The sequence below is a fragment of the Martes martes genome (genome assembly GCF_963455335.1).
Source record: "Martes martes genome assembly, chromosome: 2".
In the NCBI taxonomy this organism is placed as follows: Eukaryota; Metazoa; Chordata; class Mammalia; order Carnivora; family Mustelidae; genus Martes; species Martes martes.
In genome coordinates this window covers 34708274-34730783 of record NC_137889.1, presented here as the reverse complement: position 1 = coordinate 34730783, position 22510 = coordinate 34708274, and the positions used below count along the sequence as shown (strand labels likewise).

Genomic DNA, 22510 nt, shown 5'->3' with positions numbered 1-22510 from the left:
TCTAACCCACTGAGCCACCCAGGCGCCCCACACATTTGTCATTTTAACGTCAATGTTCTATTTCATTGTATGGCTCTGCTATAGACTGCTTAGCCACCCCACTCAGGTAGCTGGGATCAGAGCTTCTAGTCACAAAGAATTCTAATTTATCAGTGAAGCCAATGGAGCAGGCTCTCCAGGGGTCTACTTGCATAAGGGTTCTAAGGAATACTATAAAAGGAAGGGGGGAAACCTCCTAAAATGAGTTAAACCATGAAAAACTCATTAAAAGAAAAATGTGTCGATGGGAAAAAGGCATTTCCCATATGCTGTCCTACAGCATAACAAATGTCTGGCGGTGGCATCATGCTTCCATCTTATAAGCTAAAATACTCTAATTCTTATGTTAAGATAAACACAAACACAGAAACAACTGCATAGTTAAAAACTGACCACATTAGGTGAACTTCTCAGGTTTCCTAATTCATTCTTAAAAGGTCTGATTCAAGGAGTATCTCACACTCGATCACTTCAGGAAAAATGATTTGACTAAAATAACAATATCACAAAATGAGAAATAAACTAGAATAATCTCCCAATATACAAAAAAGATTTTACAGTTCAAAGTGATACCAAGATCTACTTAGGAGGCAGTCCGATAGCACTGACTCAAAGGACAGCATAACTCCAAGACTCTGAGATATACTACATATCAAAGCGAAAAAAGTATCAGGAGGCTATTATCTATGTCATATATCTGAAGTTGTGCATATTCCAAGAAAAAGCTTTCTTACTCAGATCTTGCACCTTCAGGGAAATTCTACAATAAACCAGGATCTTTTTTTTTCTTTAAAGATTTTATTTATTTATTTGACAGACAGAGATCACAAGCAGGCAGAGAGTCAGGCAGAAAGAGAGAGAGAGAGGAGGAAGCAGGCTCCCTGCTGAGCAGAGAGCCCGATGCGGAGCTCGATCCCAGGGCCCTGGGATCATGACCTGAGCCAAAGGCACAGGCTTTAACCCACCGAGCCACTCAGGTGCCCCTAAACTAGGATTTTTAACAAAAAACAAATATAAAGTCAACTTTGGTGAGATAAAATTTTAAATGTTTTTTGAAAATTGCCTTGAACCCAGAACTTGTTTTGTATATATATTAATTATAAATGTTTTCTTTTTTACTTAAAAGTTAAAAGCAAAACTACCTTGAAATTTAAAAGACTGCATTCTCCTTTACAGCAAAAACACAAAGATACAAATTCAAGTAATTTGCTGGCACCCAAAACAAAATTAGTATGGACTTAAGCTCTTACCATGTAGTTTGTTTTATAGTGATTCACCATAAGTAAGCTTTAAAACTCAATGTCTTCAGAATCTAGACTTTAAAAAAAAAAAATCTAGGTCTGCATCATAATTACTACCTTAAAAGAGAAAATCAGAAAAGGTTTCATACCCAATTCCCCTTGTTATTTTTTCACAATGATAGAAAATTACCTTTGTCAGCCTCAGTTTTGGGTTTTTTTAAGTTTACTGTAAGTGTCAGCCCTTTGGAATTTATACTGCATTTCCTCACTGACACAACGTTATAAATAGTAGTAAAGATCCTACTAAAACCTATTCAACTTCTACGGTAACTAATGTGTGGGTGTTACTTACTGAGTCCGCAAATTCGTCTTCATTAACAGAAAATGTTTCAGTGCATGTTTTAAACATCCTGTATTGCAAAAATTTAGTCAGCTGATTTTGGAGGAACATTCCCCTGGAGAAATATGAGTTGACTCATTGCTAACTATTACAAAAGCCTCTCAACTGGTCTCTCCCAGCCTCCAGTCTCTCCCTCCTGTGTTCTGTCTTACCCTGCTTTGCCAGTTACCTTAATCGCAAATCTAGTTATGTCGTATGGAATCTGAAAAACCTTCTTGCCCAAAGAACTTCCTACGGGGTAAAGTCCAAACCTCTTATCACAGAATAGAAGGCTTGTCCCAATGGGTACCAATCTACCTTAGTTTCTTCTTTGCCTCCCTTTCCTGTAGACCACCTGCAGACATTCTCTTCATTCCCTAACAAGTCATGTTCTTTTTATCCTTCCATTACTCTCACAAAAAGTCTTTCTTCTCCTTAGAACACATTCATATCCTTTGACTTGAACATTCCCTGATGCAGATGAGATCAAATACCACTTATACTATAAACCTCCCCCAATGTTTTATACATCTCCCATAAAGACTTTAGCCCATTTGGTCACCCTTTACCCCTCCATAAGCATTAAGCATGGTGTCTTACAGGAACTCCATAAATGTTGCCTAAATTTTGAAAGCATGATCACGCTTAAATGAAGGATTGGCCATAAACTGTTAAAGCCATGGTTAAGACCCATAAGGCTATTCTAGGTCGTATGGGTGGCTCAATCTGTTAAGCATCTGACTTCTGCTCAGGTGCCCTGGAATCCAGCCCTGAGTCAGACTCCCCGCTCTGCATGGAGTCTGCTTCTCCCTCTCTCTCTGCCCACTCCCCATGCTCTCTCATGCTCTCTCTCAAATAAATAAAATCTTAAGATTAAAAAAAAAGCATAAAGATCTTCCATTCATCTATATGCAAGTATCCAATAATACATAAACATTAAAAATATAGTCTTATTAATATTTGCAAACACAGACAATCACGGATTACTAAAACTCCAAATGTATATACTATACTTCACCTTACAGACTGGTAAATGTTAACCATCTATGAAAAGCACAGCAAAAACAGTGTTAACCAGAAAAGATATGGTGTCTTCCCATTCAATGAAGTTTCAGTATTTAGAGCTTCAGAATTCCAAGGAGGCAAATTTACTTAATTGCCAAAAAGAAAAAACCCAAAAAATGTAATTCCTGAAGGTCAGCAATCCTACAGTGAAATCTTCCATCATCACCTTTGAGCAACTCTCAAGCCAACCTTCAGTAAAAACCCTCATTCTCCATCATACTCAAGGGCTAATAAAGAAAATAAGAGCCATGCAAACAATAATTTCAGCAAGAGCCAAAACAAACGAAGCCGTTTCCAGAAAGAAGCTAGAGTGTTAGCAATTTGTTACCACTACGTTTCGGCATCTCCAGGATAAATACCTTACATATTAAAGGGAAGTTTCACAATTCAAAAGCAATCTCACATAAACGATTTAATTCTTACCACAATCCGGTGCTTAAGCAGAGCAGGGATTATTTTTACGGATTTAAGACATTACGAACCCGGTAAAAATGCAGATAAAAGACTGTTTGGCTATAGAAACATAGCACTTCGCTTCCAAAAATAAGTACTCTTTACTATAACAACAAAATGGCCCAAGACAAATGAGCAACTCCCCTTTATTCCATCACTAAATCTAGTTTGGTGGACATACTAGAAACTCCGCTCTTAAAATGAACGTCAAAATTTCAAATTATGATAACCTGGAGCGAAACTTCCATCTCCCGGTCTCTTTCCAAGTGACATTAACTCACAAGCAAAACCAAGCTCCATTTCTCAAAGCAGTTTAAACAAGAACACACCCTCGGCGTGCACTCAGACTCCAAGGCTTCTCAGCCGACTCCCTGAGGTCAGAGTCGGTCCCAGAGAAGTCCCAAGAGAGTCTGGGGGACCCAGTTATGAGCGAGATGGGGGTGGGGCGCACTGCAAAAGGCTCTGCCAAGCCGGAGACGGAGGAACACTGCCAGAACACTACCAAGAACACTGCCAAGAAGGGTCTGGGGCGCTAGACCCCGAGCCTCAGGTCCGAGCACTCTCCACACACAGCTGGAGCGGCTCCGCCTCCCGACCCCAGGTCCAGTCCCCAGCCAGGCCCCTCCGCTCCCAGGCACCACAGGGTAACTCCGAGTGTCCCAACCCCAGGAAACAAATCTCAGAGGTCCCTGCGGGGCGGACACCCACCTGGCCGAGCCCCACCGAGAACTGGGCCCACCAAGTCAAACAACAGCAGCCACTGGAGCCGGAGGACCCGAAAGGGCGAGCCTGCGCCCGATCCCATCGCGGCGGATTCCGCAGGTTCCACTCAACACTGGGTCGCCTCTGCCTCCGCCTGCTCCATCATTTCCCAGCCCTGCCGGGGCCCCAAAGCTGGCGGGGATGCGCGCGCCCGGGACGAACACGCGCTCGGCACTGACGCAACTCGGCTCTTGTCCGAGCTCGCTCCCGACATCGCGCTCCCTACGCTGACGTAGAGAAAAATCCAGTCGCCGGCGGGAGAAGGGATTTCTGTCCCGGCCGCTAAAACCCTCACTAGTCTGCCCCGCCCCTTCACACTCGCTGCCCCGCCTACTGCCTGTCACGCCCCGCACTCTCTGCTCCTAGGCCCGCCTACTTTGGGCGTAGAAGAACCTGATTGGAGGAAGCGCTAGGAGGAAAAGAAGGCGGAGAGGAAGACCCAGAAGCAGAATTGAGGAGCAGAAATGAAGGGCAGCCCCGCCCCCCTGCGCAGCCTTTTCTGATTGGCTTGCGGGCGTTGGGCGGAGCGTCGAGCCGCGCGCCCATTGGCTATTTTGTGGCGAGGAGTCCGGCTCCGCGGAAAGGCCTAACCCGGCAGGGCTTGCTTGGGTCGAATGTGTAGGCTCGGCTTTGTGGTTGAGTCCGGGTCTCCGCCACTGGGCCCGGGAAGATGGTGCTGGGTGGTTGCCCGGTGAGTTACTTACTTCTGTGCGGCCAGGCGGCTTTGCTGCTGGGGAATCTACTTCTGCTGCACTGTGTCTCTCGGAGCCACTCGCACAACGCTACCGCCGAACCCGAGCTCACATCCGCTGGCGCCGCCCACCCAGAGGGCTCTGCCGGCGCTCCGAGCTGGGAATATGGCGACCCCCAGTCTCCAGTCATCCTTTGCTCTTACCTGTAAGCTACCCAGTCGTCGAGGCAGAGGTGGAAATGGGGCCAAGGATATATGGGTGTTGGGGTGGGGGAAGGGAGGCTGCTTTTTTTCCCCCCAGACCCTCTCCACCTAAGGACCTGACAGTCAACATGGGGAGGTAAATTTCATGCAGGTTTCTCACTCCTCTCACCCATGCAGGGGAAAACCTTGTGTGTAGGTGGCAGATCCTTTGGGATCCCGAAAGAGAACTAGGGAGGAGTGACATCATATAGTCTCCGGAAGAAGGGTACGAGGTTGTGCCTTCTCTATCCTGCTCCCTTTAACGAAGGAGAATCCATTGTAGGTGTTCATTATGAGGCACGAATAGAGTAAATGACTTGTCCTTGCCACAAGGCACTTTCTTTTAGAAAAGCAATATCCTAACCGTTGCAGAACCAAGTCATTTTTAACATCTCTTTAGTCCATGAGAAAAGGCGTTTGGGAAATGCAAAGAGAACTAGGAATCCTCTGGCTTCAATTTTGTTCCCATTGCCTTGTGGCTCCTTGCCTAGGAAAGGGAGAAAGCCATGGGAGAAGTAGAATACACGTAGAAATAGGACCAGAAACGCTCCCCTTCCCCAATAAAAGGATCATTTGGATGGCTGTCTATTTGACCTGCTGTTCTTCAGCATCTGACAGCATCTCTTGCCTTGGGGATCAGTCAGAATTAACCCTAGAAAATTTGAAGAAGTGTCTCTTGCCTGTTTTGATTATATACACTTAAACAGCCATTTGCAAAAAACCATATGAGAATGACAGTCATGATCTTACTGGTGATTTACAGACCTGATGAATTTATAGAATGTGACGACCCAGTGGATCATGTTGGAAATGCAACTGCATCCCAGGAACTCGGTTATGGTTGTCTCAAGGTGGGTTTTCATTTTGTTTTATAAGCAAACTCTTCCATAGAGAAATAGCACTGGCCAAATGCTGTTCCAACAAAGTATCAGGGGTATGAAGTTACCTTTCTATAGACTTCATTAGAATGACTTCCTGGAAATTTCCAGCCTGGCCAGCGTCAGTGACCGATCAAGCCATTTCATTTCCTCAGGAAGGAGTGTCTGTGCCAAAACGACCCAGGTGCACAGACCAACCTGTCTTTGGTTCTTTGGGCTGATATTGACTGATTTAAAGCTATTATGTCACCTCCTCATTATCCTTCAAGTATGCACTTTCCTAAAAGAACAAAAGAAAGGCTTATGCACTTTTTTTTTTTTTTTTTTTTGCTTATGCACTTTCTAAAACCAATAATGGACTGAGCTGCATCTTTGTTACACATGCATTTCGGGCAGAGCTCCTTTTGCCAATGATCTTTCTTTTCATAAGGCAAGCATTTTCCACCATGTCCTTAAGAAATAGATGGGGTCTATCAGTATCTGCCTTTGTAGAAGGTTGTAGTATTCAAGGAGAAGCCTTAGGTAACAATGGCCTTTTGGGATGGAAGAAAGCCATTCAGTTCCATTAATAACATCCTAGTTAGTCTCCCCAAAACCAGTGAAGTTCATGTACCTCCCCATCATGCTGCATAATGCAAGACAAGATTCAATCAGGTATAAGAGAGTTATGGTAAAACATGGTTTGTACTAAATCAGAGACAGAGAAATAAACCTGAAAGTAATAAGACCAAAAGGCAACTCTTAATGCAGTCATGTGTAAAGAAATATTTTCAATACAATGAGATCTTGATCTGTTGATAATTATCAATGAAGGTTTTGAAGGTATGAGTAGCATTGTATAGAGATCACTTTTGCCCATATATTTTTTTTAAGATTTATTTATTCATTTGAGAGAAAGAGCAAAGAGGGGAAAGAGGGACAGAGGGAGAGAATCTCAAGTAGACTTGTGCTGAGCACAGAGCCTGGATGCAGAGCTCAATCCCATGATCCCAAGATCATGACCTGAGCCGAAATCAAGAGTCAGATGCTCAACCAAATGAGCCACGCAGGTGCCCCTGCTTTTACCTATTATGATTAAAAACTGAGCTGTTCCTGTCAGGCCACTCAAGCTGCCACTTTCCGCAGGAGTTCTAGAGGACCAGTACTCAGGCACCTAAATCCCAGGGGAAGTATGATTTCCAGCTCCCTTCCCTTTAAGAAATGCACCAATGAAAATAGTAGTGAACAACTTAATAAGGTGCCAGTGGAGAATGTACAGCTGTGCTTTCTCTGCTAGAATTCAATTACATAAATGGTAAGAGGTCTTGTTCTGAAATTTTTTGCTGAAATTTAAACTTACACAAAAACGTACTACAGATATCTGATAATCACACATTCAAAAAAAAGTTCTGAGTCAGATGATATTCTGAGGTCTTTTCCTAATTATGTTCATTTACAATATATATAGAACAAACTTCTAATACACATTGATTTTTTAAATACCCATTCCCAAATGCTCAATTATGTGCTCTTTCCTGTAAATATAGGATAATTAAAATATTGTGTCCATCTATTCTAAGTGATGTTTAATGAAATTGATTATAAATTTTTTCACCATATTAAAGAAGCTAGTTACAAGAAAAAAAAAGAGTTTATTTAAAACAACATACAGTTGGGGTGGAATAATTTAAAATCACTTGAATCACTAAATTCCTTGCTCTTGAACACAGCCTTACCCCAACTTTGTTAGTATAATTATTGTCCTGAGTCACCTCTTATTAATGAATATAAAGATCTATTTTGTGTAACTTCTTTGGTAAGTTTGGGTTGTTTTGTTTTGGTTTGGTTTTTATGCCACAGTTCGGTGGGCAGGCCTACAGTGATGTGGAACACACTTCTGTCCAGTGCCGGGCCCTCGATGGGATTGAGTGTGCCAGTCCTAGGACCTTCCTGCGGGAGAATAAACCTTGTATAAAGTAAGTGTTACTTTGAATGGGGTAGTTGGTACTTGGATAGAGGTAGAGCTGTTTTCCTTGTCATCTCGTGATATGACTTTTTTCTTTTATCTCAAGTGTTAAAGGGGCAACATGATTACTACTATGCATAATCCATGGGCAGGAGCGATGTGGTTACAAACAGAAAGGACACTGGACTTATGAGACCAGAGGCCATAAGTTCTAAATGTCTCTTTCATCAACAAGCTAAGTGCCGGTAGAAGACCGGAGACTCTGTCCCTCACCTACAAAATAAAGGAGCTAGACCAGATGATCTAGCTCCAAAATTCCTATGGTGGACATAAATCCTATAAAAATAGCCTTAATATTTGAGGAATGAAGGTTTTATTCTTTCTTTATTTATTTCTTTAAAGATTTTATTTATTTGTGAGAGAGAAAGAGAGTGAGAGCACAGGCAGAGGGAAAAGCAGACTCCCTGCTGAACAGGGAGCCAAATGTGGGGGGTCGATCCCAGGACCCTGGGATCAAGACCAGAGCTGAAGGCAGACGCTTAACCAACTGAGCCACCCAGGCATCCCAGAGAAATAAAGGTTTTATTATGACAAGTGTGGATCTCTCTCCTGGAAAACAAGTTTATCTTAAAGAATTAGGGTAATTTCTATAAATTTTGCTGGAAGGCACAGAATGTATTTATATCAGTTGCTAATGGAGTCCGTGGTGTTTGATGACGATATTAGAGCCATTGCAATTGAGTGTCATCGCAGTACATAAGACCCAAGTCCTTACTGAAGAAACCTCATTTTTAGTTGCCACAAAACAACAGAAGGGTATAGAGAGATCAGTGCTCATCTGAGGAAAGACAATGACATTTCCGTAGAGAACTACATTCAGAAGTGCGGCCTCAGGAAAGGTGCCTGAGTCAGGGAGGGCTGCAGGCCCAGACTCTACTCCTCCCAGGATGCCTACAGAGCAAATGTGCTTGATTATCTCTTGTCCAGTCCAGTCAGTATTTGTTCCTTTATGCCCTAGGTAGTACTCTTTTGAGAGCCTAGGCCAACTAGAGATTTTCTTTTTGGGGAGAATGAGAGGCCACAGAGTGACTGCTACATCATCCTTTCGCTTTCATTAAATTCATTAGTCCTTAAGTGTTTTAATTTTCATGCGGTAAACATCTTCCTCTTCATTCCTTCTGTCTAGATATACGGGACACTACTTCATAACCACTTTACTCTACTCGTTCTTCCTGGGATGTTTCGGAGTGGACCGTTTCTGTCTGGGACACACTGGCACAGCAGTGGGGAAGCTATTGACACTTGGAGGACTTGGGATTTGGTGGTTTGTTGACCTTATTTTGCTTATTACTGGAGGGCTGATGCCAAGTGATGGCAGCAATTGGTGCACTGTCTACTAAAAAGAGCTGTGGTCGTGGCCCAGAGAGGCATGTCTTCTGAATTCATCTCTACAGGCTCAGAACTCTTCCTTGATAACAGACCTGACCATTACTTTCCTTCTTCAGAGGGAATGGGTTTGGTTAGGGAGGTTTCTTTGGACTCTGGGTTTTCAACCCAAATTTTATCTTGCAGACTAGAAATGACAAGCAAACAGTGTTTGGGAATAAAGTGTGTACCTTTCCTCACATATAAAATATAAAGGATAGTGACTAACTTATAAGTTGCAGGGGTTTCCATACTGTATTTCTATACATTGCTGTATCTTCAGTACATTGGAGCGAGTGGACCTGACAAGATGAGCAAAGTGAATATTTTTAGGTGCCTTTTGTGACCCTGAATCTTCATGCAGAGGAGATGTGAAGCTGAACCAGTGAAAATCTTCAGCAGAAGTAAAATGGCCATGGATTTTAATACTCACTGAAATTCTGACTTTCTGAATTTAAATTGTGGAATAAATTTTGCCAACCTGGAATGCTGTTTGGTATTTTCAGTAAGTAGAGTGAGACTCAAAATTCTGTATGTTTTGCTAAAAGCCAGGCATTTGAAATGAACCAGTCTACTAATAAATCCTATTGTTACATCATTATTATGTTCCAGAGGCAGTATATGCAGTACAGTAATTTCTTCATTTCAGTTATATTTTGAAAGCCTAACAATAATCAGGTATGTCTGGGGTAAGCTCTCCTCTTGGCTATCCTATCTAAAAATTAGTTATATACAAGTTCAGAGAGCCTATGTTGTAGGCTGGTAAAAAATATCTCCTACCACTAATATAAAACTATTCTTCACAATTATGTTAGGTAAGGTGAAAAGTGTCATACCTTTGGGGCAAAAAGAAAAAAAAAAAAACAACATTCTTACTTAAAGGACAGAATTACCAAGAATTGGGTGGAGTTAAGATGTGATTTATGGGGGCAAAAAGAACACATTCCATCAAAATAAGCATGGTACCAGAAGTTCTCACTGTGGACAACCAGAATCAATTGTCAGGAAGAAGAGACAGCCAAGCTTTTGCATTCCCAAATCACTGGCAATAAAAGGAAATGTTCTAAATTGTAAGTTCCGAGAAACCTAGTTCCCATCCTTTGCAATTTAAGTTGAAAAGAACTCTTAAATATGAAGTAAAAGGAGGACTTTACAGACAGGTCGAACAAAGAGCCCTATATTCAGAATAAATTCTAGAAACAATCAAAGTAGAACTACTCAAAATTTGGTCTCCTAATAGTTGACATAAGAACCAAGAATCACAGTTAAATTAACCCTGGATATGCGCTATCATTATGAAGCAGCTTTTCTGAAAGCTTCAGCTTTATTATCCCTGATTAATATGATTACTGTTCTTATATTATTAAATGGTTGACAAATGTGTAAAAATTAAAACAGATTATTCTGTCTTGAAAATTCTGTACCACATTGACCTTAACCTTGTTTGTAACGGTAATAATTGGTAGATTCTTATCCATAATGTCTGTACTATAAGTATATAGTATTTTTTAAATTGTTGGAGGTCATGAAAAAACCAGACCCCCTCCCCAGGAAAAAATGCACATAAACAAAATTTTGCATAGAATTTAAGATCCCATATTTTAAAAAAACAAAAAAACAAAAATAAAATACTGACTTGTAAGAGCAATCTGGAAAACAAATTAAAATCTTACCAAAGAAAATAAGATACTGCTCTAAGCCATCCTGCCTCATCTCACACTTTTCCAAAAAATCTCCTTCAGAATATTCACAAACCCCATATTTTCTTAAAAACACCAACACTTTGGCAGCCTTCAGGCTGAAAATCCCTAATGTTGCCAAGAGGATGAGCGTGGGTAAAAAGGTCAAAGTGTGTAAGTTATTAAAGGATCTGTCCTATAAAAGAAGCCCTCTCCTACTCAGAAAGCTTTTGGAGACCACTGCCAGGGTGATCATGAGAACCTAGTGACAATCTGTGACAATCTGCAGTTGTCAGTTTGAATCTGATTTACAAACGATGCTCATCCTCCACATCTACAGACCCTGGCCAAATGTGGTACAACCTGGAAAACTAATTGAAAAAAGGCAGTGTTAGGAAAAATTCAATTTCCTTTGCACTCTGGATTCAGGTTGTTTCTTCATATTTGGTAGGTCTGTTCGTGTGTGTACGTGTATGTGTGTGTACACACACATTTGTGTTATATCCAGTTTGTGGCTACAGAGAAGTTTTAAAGTCCACAAGTGTCCTTCTGTCAAGGTTAAATTAGAAACTGCTTGTTTTTCAGTTGTTTCCTGTGTTGAAATAAAATGTTATCAGCTTCCCAGACTTCCTGGCACCATGTCCTTCACTTGCTTTAGTAGGGCTTCTTAGCAACATTAGAGCACCCCAATCTAAAGGTCCCTAAGTGTGTGTGTGTGTGTGTGTGTGTGTGTATGTCTTAAAGCATTCATTTTTCTTAAGAAAGAGACCCTAAAACTTGTTAACTTTGGCACATCTCCAGTACAAACCAGGTAATATAGCTGTGGTTTTGTTAGATGATTTCTCTTTAAAGCAAAATACTTAATTGATTATTTCAGGTGTGACTGTCAGGATCAAAGTTTGACTTCCTCGACGAACCATGATGGAAAGGGAATCATTGTCCTTAACAGCTTCTGTAACATCAGTTGTGGTGGTAACAGGTTGCCCATTTATGCTGACAATTACATCGTGGTCTCTCAACCCAGAGCTGGGAGAAGGAGGAAAAAAAGGATCATGAAACTAAGTTTTACTTGTCCCCATTTAGAATTTAATGCCTGTCTTTTATGGCACTATTTTGCCGTCATTTTTAAAATGATTTTATTTATTTATTTTTCCCCATACAGTTGTACTCTGATCAGTTTGGTTTTGACAGCCCACTTACTTGCCCCATCTCCACCCACAACATGATAGCTCTGCTTCCAGTAAGTCAAAAACCAGTCATGCTTTCAAGTCTAAATATTCAAGGCTCTGGTTCTAGGCTCCTTTTCCCCAAAGTTGTGATTATATTCTGTCTCCAATATATTTGCTTCACATAGAATATATAGTCTAGAAACAAAAACACCTCCAAACATGAAACACTTCAAAAAATATAGAGCCATGCTGATGATTTCTCTTAAAGTCAGTAATGGGCTGGAAGAGGGACATCAAATTAAATGACTCCAAGTGACTTCAAGAAAGCAGTAGTCCCACACTTCAATGCTCATCCAAATCACCTGGAGATCTTCTTTAAAATGCAGATTCTGATTTAGTGGTGGGGCCTGTCATTCTGCATTTTTTTCTTTTTTTTTTTTTTTGACTCATTCATTTATTTGACAGACAGTATATGAGCTGGGGGAGAGGCTGAGGGAGAGAGAGAGAAGCAGACTCCACACTGAGCACAGACCCCGACTCTGGGCCGGATCTCACAATCAGAGACTATGACCTGAGTCTAAGTCAACTGTCAGAGGCTCAACCAACCAAGTCACCCAGGTGCCCTTCTGCATTTCTAAAAGAGCCCCAGGTGATGCCCGTGCTGCTGGTCTACAGACCACATTTTGAGTAGTAAGGACCAGGATACCTGAAAGAAATAGATTTAGCCTTGAACCAAAAGATAAAAATAAAGGAGTGGGGGGGAGGGCAGGAAGCAAGAAAATCTAGAAAGGCCTATGACGAGCCAAATTTAGTAACACAAGACCTAACATTTAGCTATTAACAGTTAGTACCCCATGGTTTCTTTCCCCTACTAAAAAGAGTTGTCATAATATCAAAAGATAATTGAGCTTTGAGAAACAAAAGTAGTGAGGAGTATGCTGAAGAAGTATAAGAGAGGGACCCAAGAGAATAATTGCAGGACAAGCCACCTCTTCCCTCAGTAGTTAGTATAAATGTTTAAAAACAAGAGTAAAATCAGCTGGAGCACTTCTTTGATGAGCTGTTTTAGCATCTGCTTTATTAACATTCACTCATTCAGTGCTGGCCTCTAGTTCAAAGGAAAAAAGTACCCTAAAGTACCTAAAACACGTTCTTAAGCCTTCAGCCCTCTGAATTTTTCCTATTCTTAATAAATAAGGTATCAAATAAAGTATCAAATATCAGATATCAAATAAGGTATCAAGAGTAGATTTGGGGATTCCTAGCAAAACTGATTTAAAACTTATGCTATTAACTCATCATGAATTCTTGAGCTATAAAAAACCCATCCCCTTCCCAAAAAAAGTCCTTCCAAACACAAGTACACAAGTCTAAATCAGCACTGTCCAACAGAAGTGTAAGGCAGGCCATATATGTAATTTTAAATTTTCTGGTAGCCACACTTATTAAAACTTTCTTTATTTTTGGAAATCTCTCTAAAAACAGATAAGGCTCATTTTAATAATATACCTATTTAAGTCAATATGTGTATTATTTTAATATGTAACTTTTTAAATTATTAATAGGTATTTTAGACCGTTTCATATAAGTCTTTGAAACCCACTAGAAACAACACACATCTATTGTGCTGCTATACAACATCTTAAACAATGCAGTCGATTAAAGTTACAGGCAGTCCTTCCAAAACAAAAGAAATGTCTCATGGAAAAACCTTTTTATATAGCTTGCCTCTGTTTTGTTTTTTGTTTTTTTACTTAAATAAATTAAAATTAAATAAGATTCTGTTCCTCAGTCACACCAGCCACATCTCAGTGTTCAATAGCCACGTGTGGCTAGGGTCACTGCACTGAACTGTGCACATCTCGATCTGACCCACATTTACCACGGCATGCTGGGTAATGGGCCAAGGCCTGAGCTCTTACCTTTCAGCAGCTGTTCCTTGAATCACCTCATACACAAAAACCCCAGAACTCACATCAGGGAAATCTGGATCTTGCCTTTTCATCTCTTGAAGAAGGCTAAGAAAAGTGAGAAAAGTTTCCCCAGAAGGTTAAGAAACACAATGAATTCATCACCTGAGCCCTGGCTGAAGCCTCCAACTCAATAGTGCTCTTATGTGTTCTACTGAAGGCTCCAGGCAGCCACTGAGGATTCCATCAGGCCGGTCACAATTATTCTTCCCTGGGGTTGGCCCGGTTCTCTACCAAAGCCCTGAGCCACTGGACATTATAAGCTCCATATAGCCACAGCGAAAGAAGCTAGTGAAATGTACCGCAAATGATTCAGGCAGAGGCAGATACGTACCCCGTGACAGCGGGGCCCTACGCTCACAAGAGTAGCCAGTTGGAGTCCACATGCTTTAGATTCCCTGTTAAGACCGTCCAGCTCTGCCTTTTGCTTCTGAAAAACAGCCCAGACATACTGAAACCCCTGCTTACTTCATAGTGAGAGGCAGCATTCGCAGACCGAGATACTTCTTCTGTGAAAGAGCCTTTCCTGGAAAGGAAAGTTATAGGGTGTTACTAACAACAAAACTTCTTTCCTTCTGGCAGAGCTTAAAAGACAGCGAGTCACGGAACATCCTTACTATTATTTTAACTGCCCTTTTAGGCTGTCAGCCATGAAAATGTGCTTCAGAGAACCTTTGTCCTCCCATCTCCAACCCATGGGTTTCCTTTCTGCCATAATCCACGTATTTCTGGGTACAACACACGCCGAGTTTTGTGCCCAGTTCCCCCCTATTGCCACCCAAACCATCGTGATAAGAGCTGGGTACCAGGGACTCAGTATTCTACACAATCCTAAGAAATCCTGAGAAACACGGAAGGGGAATAAAAAGTCATAACTCCCCTCACCTTTCAACTGACGCTCATGGAATTCTGCCAAGAACTGTCGAATTCGATCTGAGGGAATTGCGAAGGAGATTCCTGCAGTCACCTTCAATGTATTTATGCCAATCACATCACCATCCTGGCAAGGGAGGAGACATCATTCAGTCGCCAAGTCGTGCAAACGGCCAGGACAAAAGCAGGACCAGCAGAGGAGGGAGTGAAGCTAGTCTCGGAGGCTCAGAGCACAGAGGGGCTAGAGGAAAGGGGACTTCCTCAGAAAGCAGTGGATGTTACCCTTATAGGAACCTATCCATGTGGAGATCCCTGCTGAGGATATTTTTTTTTTTAAGATTTTATTTATTTAACAGAGAGAGAGATCACAAGTAGTCAGAGAAGCAGGCAGAGAGAGAGGAGGAAGCAGGCTCCCCGCTGAACAGAGAGCCCGATGCAGGGCTCGATCCCAGGACCCTGAGATCATGACCCGAGTCGAAGGCAGAGGCTTAACCCGCTGAGCCACCCAGGCGCCCCCTTACTGAGGATATTTTTTAAAACTTGAGTTCATTTTTTCCTTCATCAAAAGATTTTAAAAGTGAACCACAGTTTGTATTTTGACACAGATAAGAGGACAAGGAGTACTTGCCTTTTCTCCTCAAATGAAACTAAAAATAAACATGGAAAAGGCAAAAAGCTGTTGGATTTTCAGCAACACTTCAATGGAACTCTTCAGTTAGCTAATTGACCTCAGAGAACAAAGCTCTACAAGGCCAAAGCTATGAAGTGGGAAACACTTTCCTCTTTATGCACTCATCACCCTTTAGCCTCTGTTGGGTAATGGGAAGGATAAAAAAAGAGACTTCTGATCATATTAAAACACATACCATAATTCAATAGGTCTCATGTGTGGCCTGACAATTTGCATGTCAGCCTTGCTCTAGTAAACTCATTTTTTTTTTTAGGATTTTATTTATTTATTTGAGAAAGAGTAAGAGAGAGAGCAGCGTGAGCACACACAGAAGGAGAGGGAGAAGCAGACTCCCCACCGAGCAGGGAGCCTGACACCGGGCTCAATCTCAGAACCCTGGAATCATGACCTGAGCCAAAGAGAGATGCTTAACTGACTGAGCCACCCAGGCGCCCCTAGTAAACTCACTGTCTATTAGAGAAAGCAGGCATAAGAAAATTATATGAGTAGCATTACTATGAGTAAAAGAGCGCTCAGTAATTTCACTTAGTTAGTTCCTCCTCCAAAAAGCAAGTGTAATGTGTAAAGAACCAAAAACAATAAGCTCAAAGGGACTCAGCATGATCACAGACTGTGTCAAACAGCACTGCACTTTATGTTTTCATAGGTATTTGAGCAACTAGAAACTCTCGCCTTTCCACTAGAGATGCTGAACAACATCTGAGAATTAAATACATGACAGAGTGGTGGATTCTCCCTGCGGCTTTTCTCTGTCAGGACTAAAACCCCAAACAGACCACGTCATGTAGTTAGCATTTTGGGATGCGGGACAGTTTTTCCATGCAGGAGCCGATGGTCTTCAAGTATAGACATTACACAGCACAGTGGATCATCTGATTTATATTTTAATTTAGTGCCCTGAGCTTTTGTTAACTTGGCGATGAAAACAGCGTGGCAAAGAGATGTCAGTAAGCAAAAGTAAATGATGATGGGTAAATGATGATAACCCCACCACAGATCTTAGATCTTCGCTCACTATTTACTTAAGATGCAATCATAGAAAAAGCATCTTACCACAGATCTCTACACAAAAGTGACATCCTACTCTGCATCGTCAGTCTTGGAAAGTTGGGAAGAGATGAGACAGCCAGGAAAGTGGCCACTTACCAAGTTCACCAGAGGGCCCCCAGAATTGCCGTGCTGAAGACGGAATTTGAAAAAATCATCAGTGCTTTTCTCCTTGTCATTTATACATGGTTCCTAAAGAGGTTTACCCAAAGCAGCCAGCTCTGGTGAGCCCCTGTTCCTCGAAGGCAGACAAAGCCTCACCCCGGTCATTACCAACACTGAAGTCAGTGCAGGTAACAGACAAGAGCCAAAGGATCACCACCTTCTACAGCAGAGGTGACCTCAATGACAGACCCAAAGAGACTGCTCAATATCATGGATGTCGACGGTCATATCAAACGGGCTAAACTCTAACAACATGGCATTCCATCTCTCCAGTGAGGGTCTAACTGAACTCTGGACAGCCCCAACAGGCCAAAGGGAAAAGAGGGCCTTCTGACATATTCTGCTCACTGTCCTGCCAGTACATTATGGGCTGAGGATGGCCCCCCCGAGTAACTTACATTAATTATGGCATCCGTCTGGATATAGTCCATGTCTGAATTCTTCAGCCCCAGCTCTCTGCTCCCTCGCTGTGTAGAGCTGACAATTCCTGCTGTCACTGTGTTCTGCAGAGAAAACGGGCTGCCCAAGGCCACCACGACTCTCCAGCCCGCAGGTCAGAGGACCTTCCCAGCAGCAACACAGGAAGGTCAGTCTGCACACAGCCAGGAGGGGTGGGAAGGACAGAGAGATGGAGAACAAATCAAGAATAGAATCAACCAGTATTTGTGTACAACACACATATGACATGGTCTCGGTCATTTGGACACTTAAAAGCCAAGAATACCCCACCCCCTCACATAGGTTCTGTAAGTGCCTGATGCTTCTTCCTCAAATTCCACCAACCATGACCTCTCACTTGATAAGATGATCAGGATCATCTCTAAAATCTAAAATTATTGCTCTGTAGAAATTACTGTAACTAAAGGACCAGTGAAGTCGCTGATGAACATACACTGACATTAGCAACATAGCACTACACCAGCTCAAAATTTTAATTTTTTAAAGATTATTTATTTATTTATTTGACAGAGAGAGAGAGAGAATGACAGAGAGAAGGCAAGCACAAGTGGGGGAGGAGCAGAGAAAGAGAAGCAGACTCCCCACTAAGCAGGGAGCCCGATGTGGGGCTCAATCCCAGGACCATGAGAAAATGACCTGAGCCGGAGCCAGACGCTTAAAGACTGAGCCATCAGGCACCCCCCAGCTCAAAATTTTAGAGTCAAAATTAAACCCCAGACAGAAAGGAGATCGCCCAGAGCCGTGCCTCTCAAATTTTAATGTGTACACGAATCACCTGGAGATCTTACGAAAATGCAGATTCTGACTTATTAGACCCAGGTGGGATCTGAGATTCTGCATTTTTAGAAAAATTCTCAGATAATGTCTGATGCTGCTGATGTGCAGACGAGACTTTGTGTAGCAAGGACCTCAGAGTATTCCTCGGCAGCTCTGAATCCATTGCAATCATTCCTAGTATTCTAAGGCAAGCAGAGAAATAAGTTTCCCAGAAGCGTCTGTTGAAGGAGGAGGCTGGATAGTTAATAGAAGTTGTCAGGGATATACAGACGGGCATAGCAGAAAACAAAAGAGTGAAAAACAGGGAAAAAAGGGGGGCGCCTGGGTGGCTCAGTGGGTAAAGCCTCTGCCTTCCACTCGGGTCATGATCCCAGGGTCCTGGGTTCGTGGCCCGCAACAGGCTCTCTGCTCCGGGGGGAGCCTGGTTCCTCCTCTCTCTCTGCCTGCCTCTCTGCCTAGTTGTGATTTCTCTCTGTCAAATAAATAAGATATTAAAAAAAAAAAAAAAAACAGGGAAAAAAGGGAGCTAGAAAATAGCATATACCAGGTAGAAAAGATGTGGCATGGGAATGGGGTGGAGCAGAAAATATCAGCAAACTGATGGAAATCCCCAGATGCACAGACTGATTTGGTCCCGCATACTCACATTTGGCTCTATCTTAATCAGCGCAAGATCCAATTTATGGTCAATGTCTTTGACAGTGGCTTCATACTGGACCCCACTCTGGAGCTCCACCTGGATCCGATGCTGGTTGGTGAGGACGTGGGCATTAGTAACAATGAGCCCATCCTCAGACACTATGAACCCAGAGCCACTGGAGGCAGGAATATCCTTGTTGCTAAGAGGTGACCTGTCCCAGCAAAACAACAGCATAAGCAGAGGGCAGGAAAATCTCCGGATCCATCCCAGTCTGGGAACAAGGAACCTCTCATTTATCAAATACAGCTCCACCACAGTTTTCTCAGACATTTTACTAGCCCCTGCCTGTGTTTTCATTCTCTCCATGTCTAACTGGTCTCTGCAGGTTCAGCGCCCCAGCCATCTCTTAGGAACCACGACTGAGAGCTGAGTCCAGCTCTCCTTTTCCAGGGATGACCCCCTCCCCTCCTTCTTCAGCGCTGGTCAGAGAAGCAACTCTCTGCTTCAGAGGCCTCACCTAACCATACCACTGCAGACGTGGACCTGGTGCCACATTATTGAGGACCCAGGTGGGGAGGGAGTCAAAGAAGTCTGGTTCCAGCTTGGGTTCCACTACTAACTGGCCTTGTGACATAGGATTTCCTTCCAGACAAACGAGGGGCCTGAGCAAGGTCACCATCAGGATGCCTTCTGGCTCTGACGTCGGACCTTCCATTTTGTCCGTGCGAGACGAGGAGAGAAACCCCAGACACCTAAGTGCAGAGGAGTAGCCCCGATTTGGAAGTCACAATGCCTACGCTTCCGCTCTTTGGCTAAACCACCCCGAACAGTGTATACAACCTGCTCGAGCCGCGATTCCCTCACAGCGGGTTTTATGACTAAACGATGTCTGTAAAGGGATCCGGAGCGGGTAAGCTCTCAGAAACAGCCCGCTGGGGTAGCTGGCGGCCTCGTCCTGCCTCCTTTACCTGCGGAACAGCTGCAGGTGAACCACAGATGGCGCCACCTTCTCCACCACCTCCGCGATGAAGTTGTACTTGCTCCGCAGCCGGCCCGCACTCCTAGTCCCTGCGAAGAAATGCTCCATTCTTGGGGGCGGTGGGCGCCCCGCTGCTCGGCCGGACCAGGCGTCATATCCCAAATCCCCCGGGCTCTCTCCTCCTCCTCTCTCCCTTCCCTCCCTCTCCTGTGTGTATTCACCGCCACCCCGCAAGGAGACGCCTTGAGGGAACCAGACCTGTCATCCCGGATGCAAAGAAAAAGAGAGAAAAGAAAAAAGGGAAGACGACATTCAACGGGCCTGGGGAGGCAGGCGGGGAGAAGCCACATGGGAACTGGTAGGGAGACACCTCAGATGGAAAGAAAACTGGGAACAAGGAGTTGAATCAGGAGGCAAAGGCGGGAGGCCCGCGGCAAACCGCGCGACCGCGGCGAGCTGCTTCGGGCACTTGCGAGCCGTCCGAGCGCGGGCCCCGCGCTCACCTCGACCCGCGCAGTCGCCCTTCAGCACCGGCAGGGCGGGGAGCGCGCCTCGGAAGCGCGCGGCGCGGTTGTCGGCGCGCAGAGCGCACAGGCTGGGGTAGGTGCGCCCATCGCTGCCGCACACCGCCGCCCCCGCCGCCGGGCAGCCGCACGTGCCGACCCAGGCGCCGCGGAGGCGCGGGGCGCTGAGCGGCGCGCGACACTGCAGCCCCGGGGCGCACGGCCGGCCCAGCGCCCCGCCACAGGCCTCGCCTTCGGCCGCCGCGCAGACGCGGCAGCAGCGGCAGCGATCGAGCACCGGCGTCGAGCCCGCGGAGCAGGTGGGCAGCGGGGGACAGCGCGTGGGCTCGCAGACCCTGGGACAGGGCAGCAAGGCCCTGGACCTCCTAGCCTCGACTCTGGGCACGGGCAGCGGGGGCAGCAGCAGCCACAGCAGGAGGAGTTGTCCCAGCACAGCTGGTCGCAGCAGAGGTCTAGTCATCTTGCCCCCTTCCTTCTTCACTCACTCTCCAGTTTACTTTGGACCGGCAACTGCTCTAAAATGAGCAACACTTTCTCCCAGTTAGGTGCCGCCTCCGTCACCCCACCCCCCGGACTTTAAGGGGCAGAGCCTGGCAGACCTCTCCATACACACACACACACACACACACACATCCCCTAGCACATGTCCCCGCCCCCGCCCCAGGGCCAGGTCCACCCCCACCCCACGCAATGAAGAGAGGTCCCCAGCCCTGCCCTGTGCAGGAACCTTCCTCGGGAAGTCCAGAAAACCAATAATGGGGCAGACTGACAGGAGAGATCACCCACCCACGGACAGAAGGTCAGCATTAGGAAAACACACACCATATTTCAGTATTTCACATGGTTTTATTACAAAACAAGCAACAAAACAGTTTTAGAAAATTATTTTTTGCTACATACCAATTAGGAGATCACATAAAATGAGAAGCGTAACAGTTTCCATGCACTCAGCTCAGTGCTTACAGTGAGTGCATTTCACAGCTGAAACATACTGGTTCAAAACACAAAATCATGCCACACCTTAATAAGCAGTGGGGGGAGAGGTCAAACAATATATTTTTACTAATATTAGCTTTATTCAAATTCTACTTAGCACAAGTGACTGTAACTGACTGTTGCAGGCAATAACAGAGAGAAAAAAAGAGTAAGAAAAAAAGTGATGGTGGTAGAAAAGATTTGCTAAACTGTCCATTTTTGACATGTTCAAAGTTTATAAACATAAACAAAGCTCATTTGGGAAACTCAATTTCCAAAACGGTGTTACTGGTCAACAGTGAAAGCAAACATCAAATCCCACGCTCAGCTCTATTTAGGTCCTTTTAGCCCATATCAGAGCACAGTTATATTCAGCAAGGAAAAGAAACCTTTTGCTTCAAGTGAACTATAAAACTGGACCTTCCCTCTGCTCTTTCTCACGTGAGTGAGCTCAGCATTCTACTCAGAAATAAATGTATAACCTCTGATATTTTGACCTGAGACTATTCTACACCTTATTAGGTTTATGATGTCTCACAGGATGCAAAAGGTCAAACAATGTTTACGTACCACCAACAGATCTTGAGTAAGCAAATGCTTAAGTTCTCAAGAATAGGGGATGGTAAAGAGTTCAATTATTGGAAAGACCACCTGTAATACTGTCACACAGACTGGGTCAAGACCATTTCGAAAGTCTTATGAAAACAGCACAACTCAGAGAAGGTTTTTATGCAGTAAAATGCAGTACCTTTTTGGTTCTTTTTTTTTTTTTCCAAAACTCAGATTTATTCCAAAGCCTATACATTTAACTACTAACCTATACTGCTTCCCTGCCCTATTTTTTTTCCATCTGGTTCCATACACATTTAAAGCCAAATGCTTTGACTATATATGCACTATCTTTGGCTCACATGTGCAGTGACATTAAAAAGTTGTGATGTGAAATTGGCCAGAAGGTAAGAAATATGGACACAAAAGGGATTCTGAAATAAGGTTTGGGAATGACAATCCTTACAGACTTCACTGAAGATAGTTCTATTTATCTGGAATTGGAACTATGTTAACAATGTTCCCATTCGGTATTCCCAAGTATTTGCCAACTAGAGTCCTTGTTTTCCCCCTCTTTCATAATAATATAATCTAGATTTATAAGTATGTTTAATTTAACACATCCTAAATAGACCCTATTGAAATAAGAAACATATCAGCTTACTATAATGGCCAATTAATTTAGCAGTAGTATTTTAGCAGAGAGTTTATTTAACGAAAGAGAAATGGGTACATTTTCACAGCTTAAACACCAAAAGATGACAGCTTACATGAGTTAGGAAATGTTTTAAGGGATCTCAAAAGTTCCTAACTTATTTTTGTTAGTGCAATATCACTTATTGTGTACTTTCTTTGATCTATCTAGCCAAAGAATTTTCTTGAGGAAAATCTG

The 22510-nt window shown here is 43.5% G+C and overlaps 3 protein-coding genes across 3 annotated transcripts in view; 1 reads left to right on the top strand and 2 right to left on the bottom strand.

Moving 5' to 3' along the window:
• ADAM9 (ADAM metallopeptidase domain 9) overlaps positions 1-4223 on the bottom strand; it is a 147531-nt gene extending 143308 nt beyond the window's left edge. The window contains exon 1 of the mRNA XM_080795903.1: positions 3886-4223. Coding sequence (XP_080652029.1) covers positions 3886-3982 — 97 coding nt within the window. The 5' untranslated portion in view covers positions 3983-4223. The remainder of the gene's footprint in view (positions 1-3885) is intronic.
• Positions 4224-4495: 272 nt separating this feature from the next.
• On the top strand, positions 4496-11423 carry TM2D2 (TM2 domain containing 2). The gene is made up of 4 exons (XM_080796393.1): positions 4496-4836; positions 5637-5724; positions 7591-7706; positions 8883-11423. Exons 1-4 carry the CDS (start codon positions 4610-4612, stop codon positions 9094-9096), a joined length of 645 nt encoding a protein of 214 aa, XP_080652519.1. The 5' UTR covers positions 4496-4609; the 3' UTR covers positions 9097-11423.
• A 237-nt stretch (positions 11424-11660) lies between these two features.
• Positions 11661-20554, bottom strand: HTRA4 (HtrA serine peptidase 4; the record flags this gene model as incomplete). Its single annotated transcript, XM_080797185.1, is given in 10 exon segments — positions 11661-11826; positions 13892-13987; positions 14408-14465; positions 14825-14939; positions 16650-16682; positions 17114-17253; positions 17256-17307; positions 18598-18802; positions 19560-19659; positions 20074-20554. Coding segments are annotated over 10 exon segments (1446 nt in total).
• Positions 20555-22510: the final 1956 nt, after the last annotated feature.

Bases quoted from the DNA above. Each gene is read 5' to 3' on its own strand.
- TM2D2 (XM_080796393.1), top strand. From the start codon at position 4,610: ATGGTGCTGGGTGGTTGCCCGGTGAGTTACTTACTTCTGTGCGGCCAG. The intron at 4,837-5,636 runs GTAAGCTACCCA...GGTGATTTACAG, and splicing joins GTCATCCTTTGCTCTTACCT to ACCTGATGAATTTATAGAAT. The intron at 7,707-8,882 runs GTAAGTGTTACT...CCTTCTGTCTAG, and splicing joins GAGAATAAACCTTGTATAAA to ATATACGGGACACTACTTCA.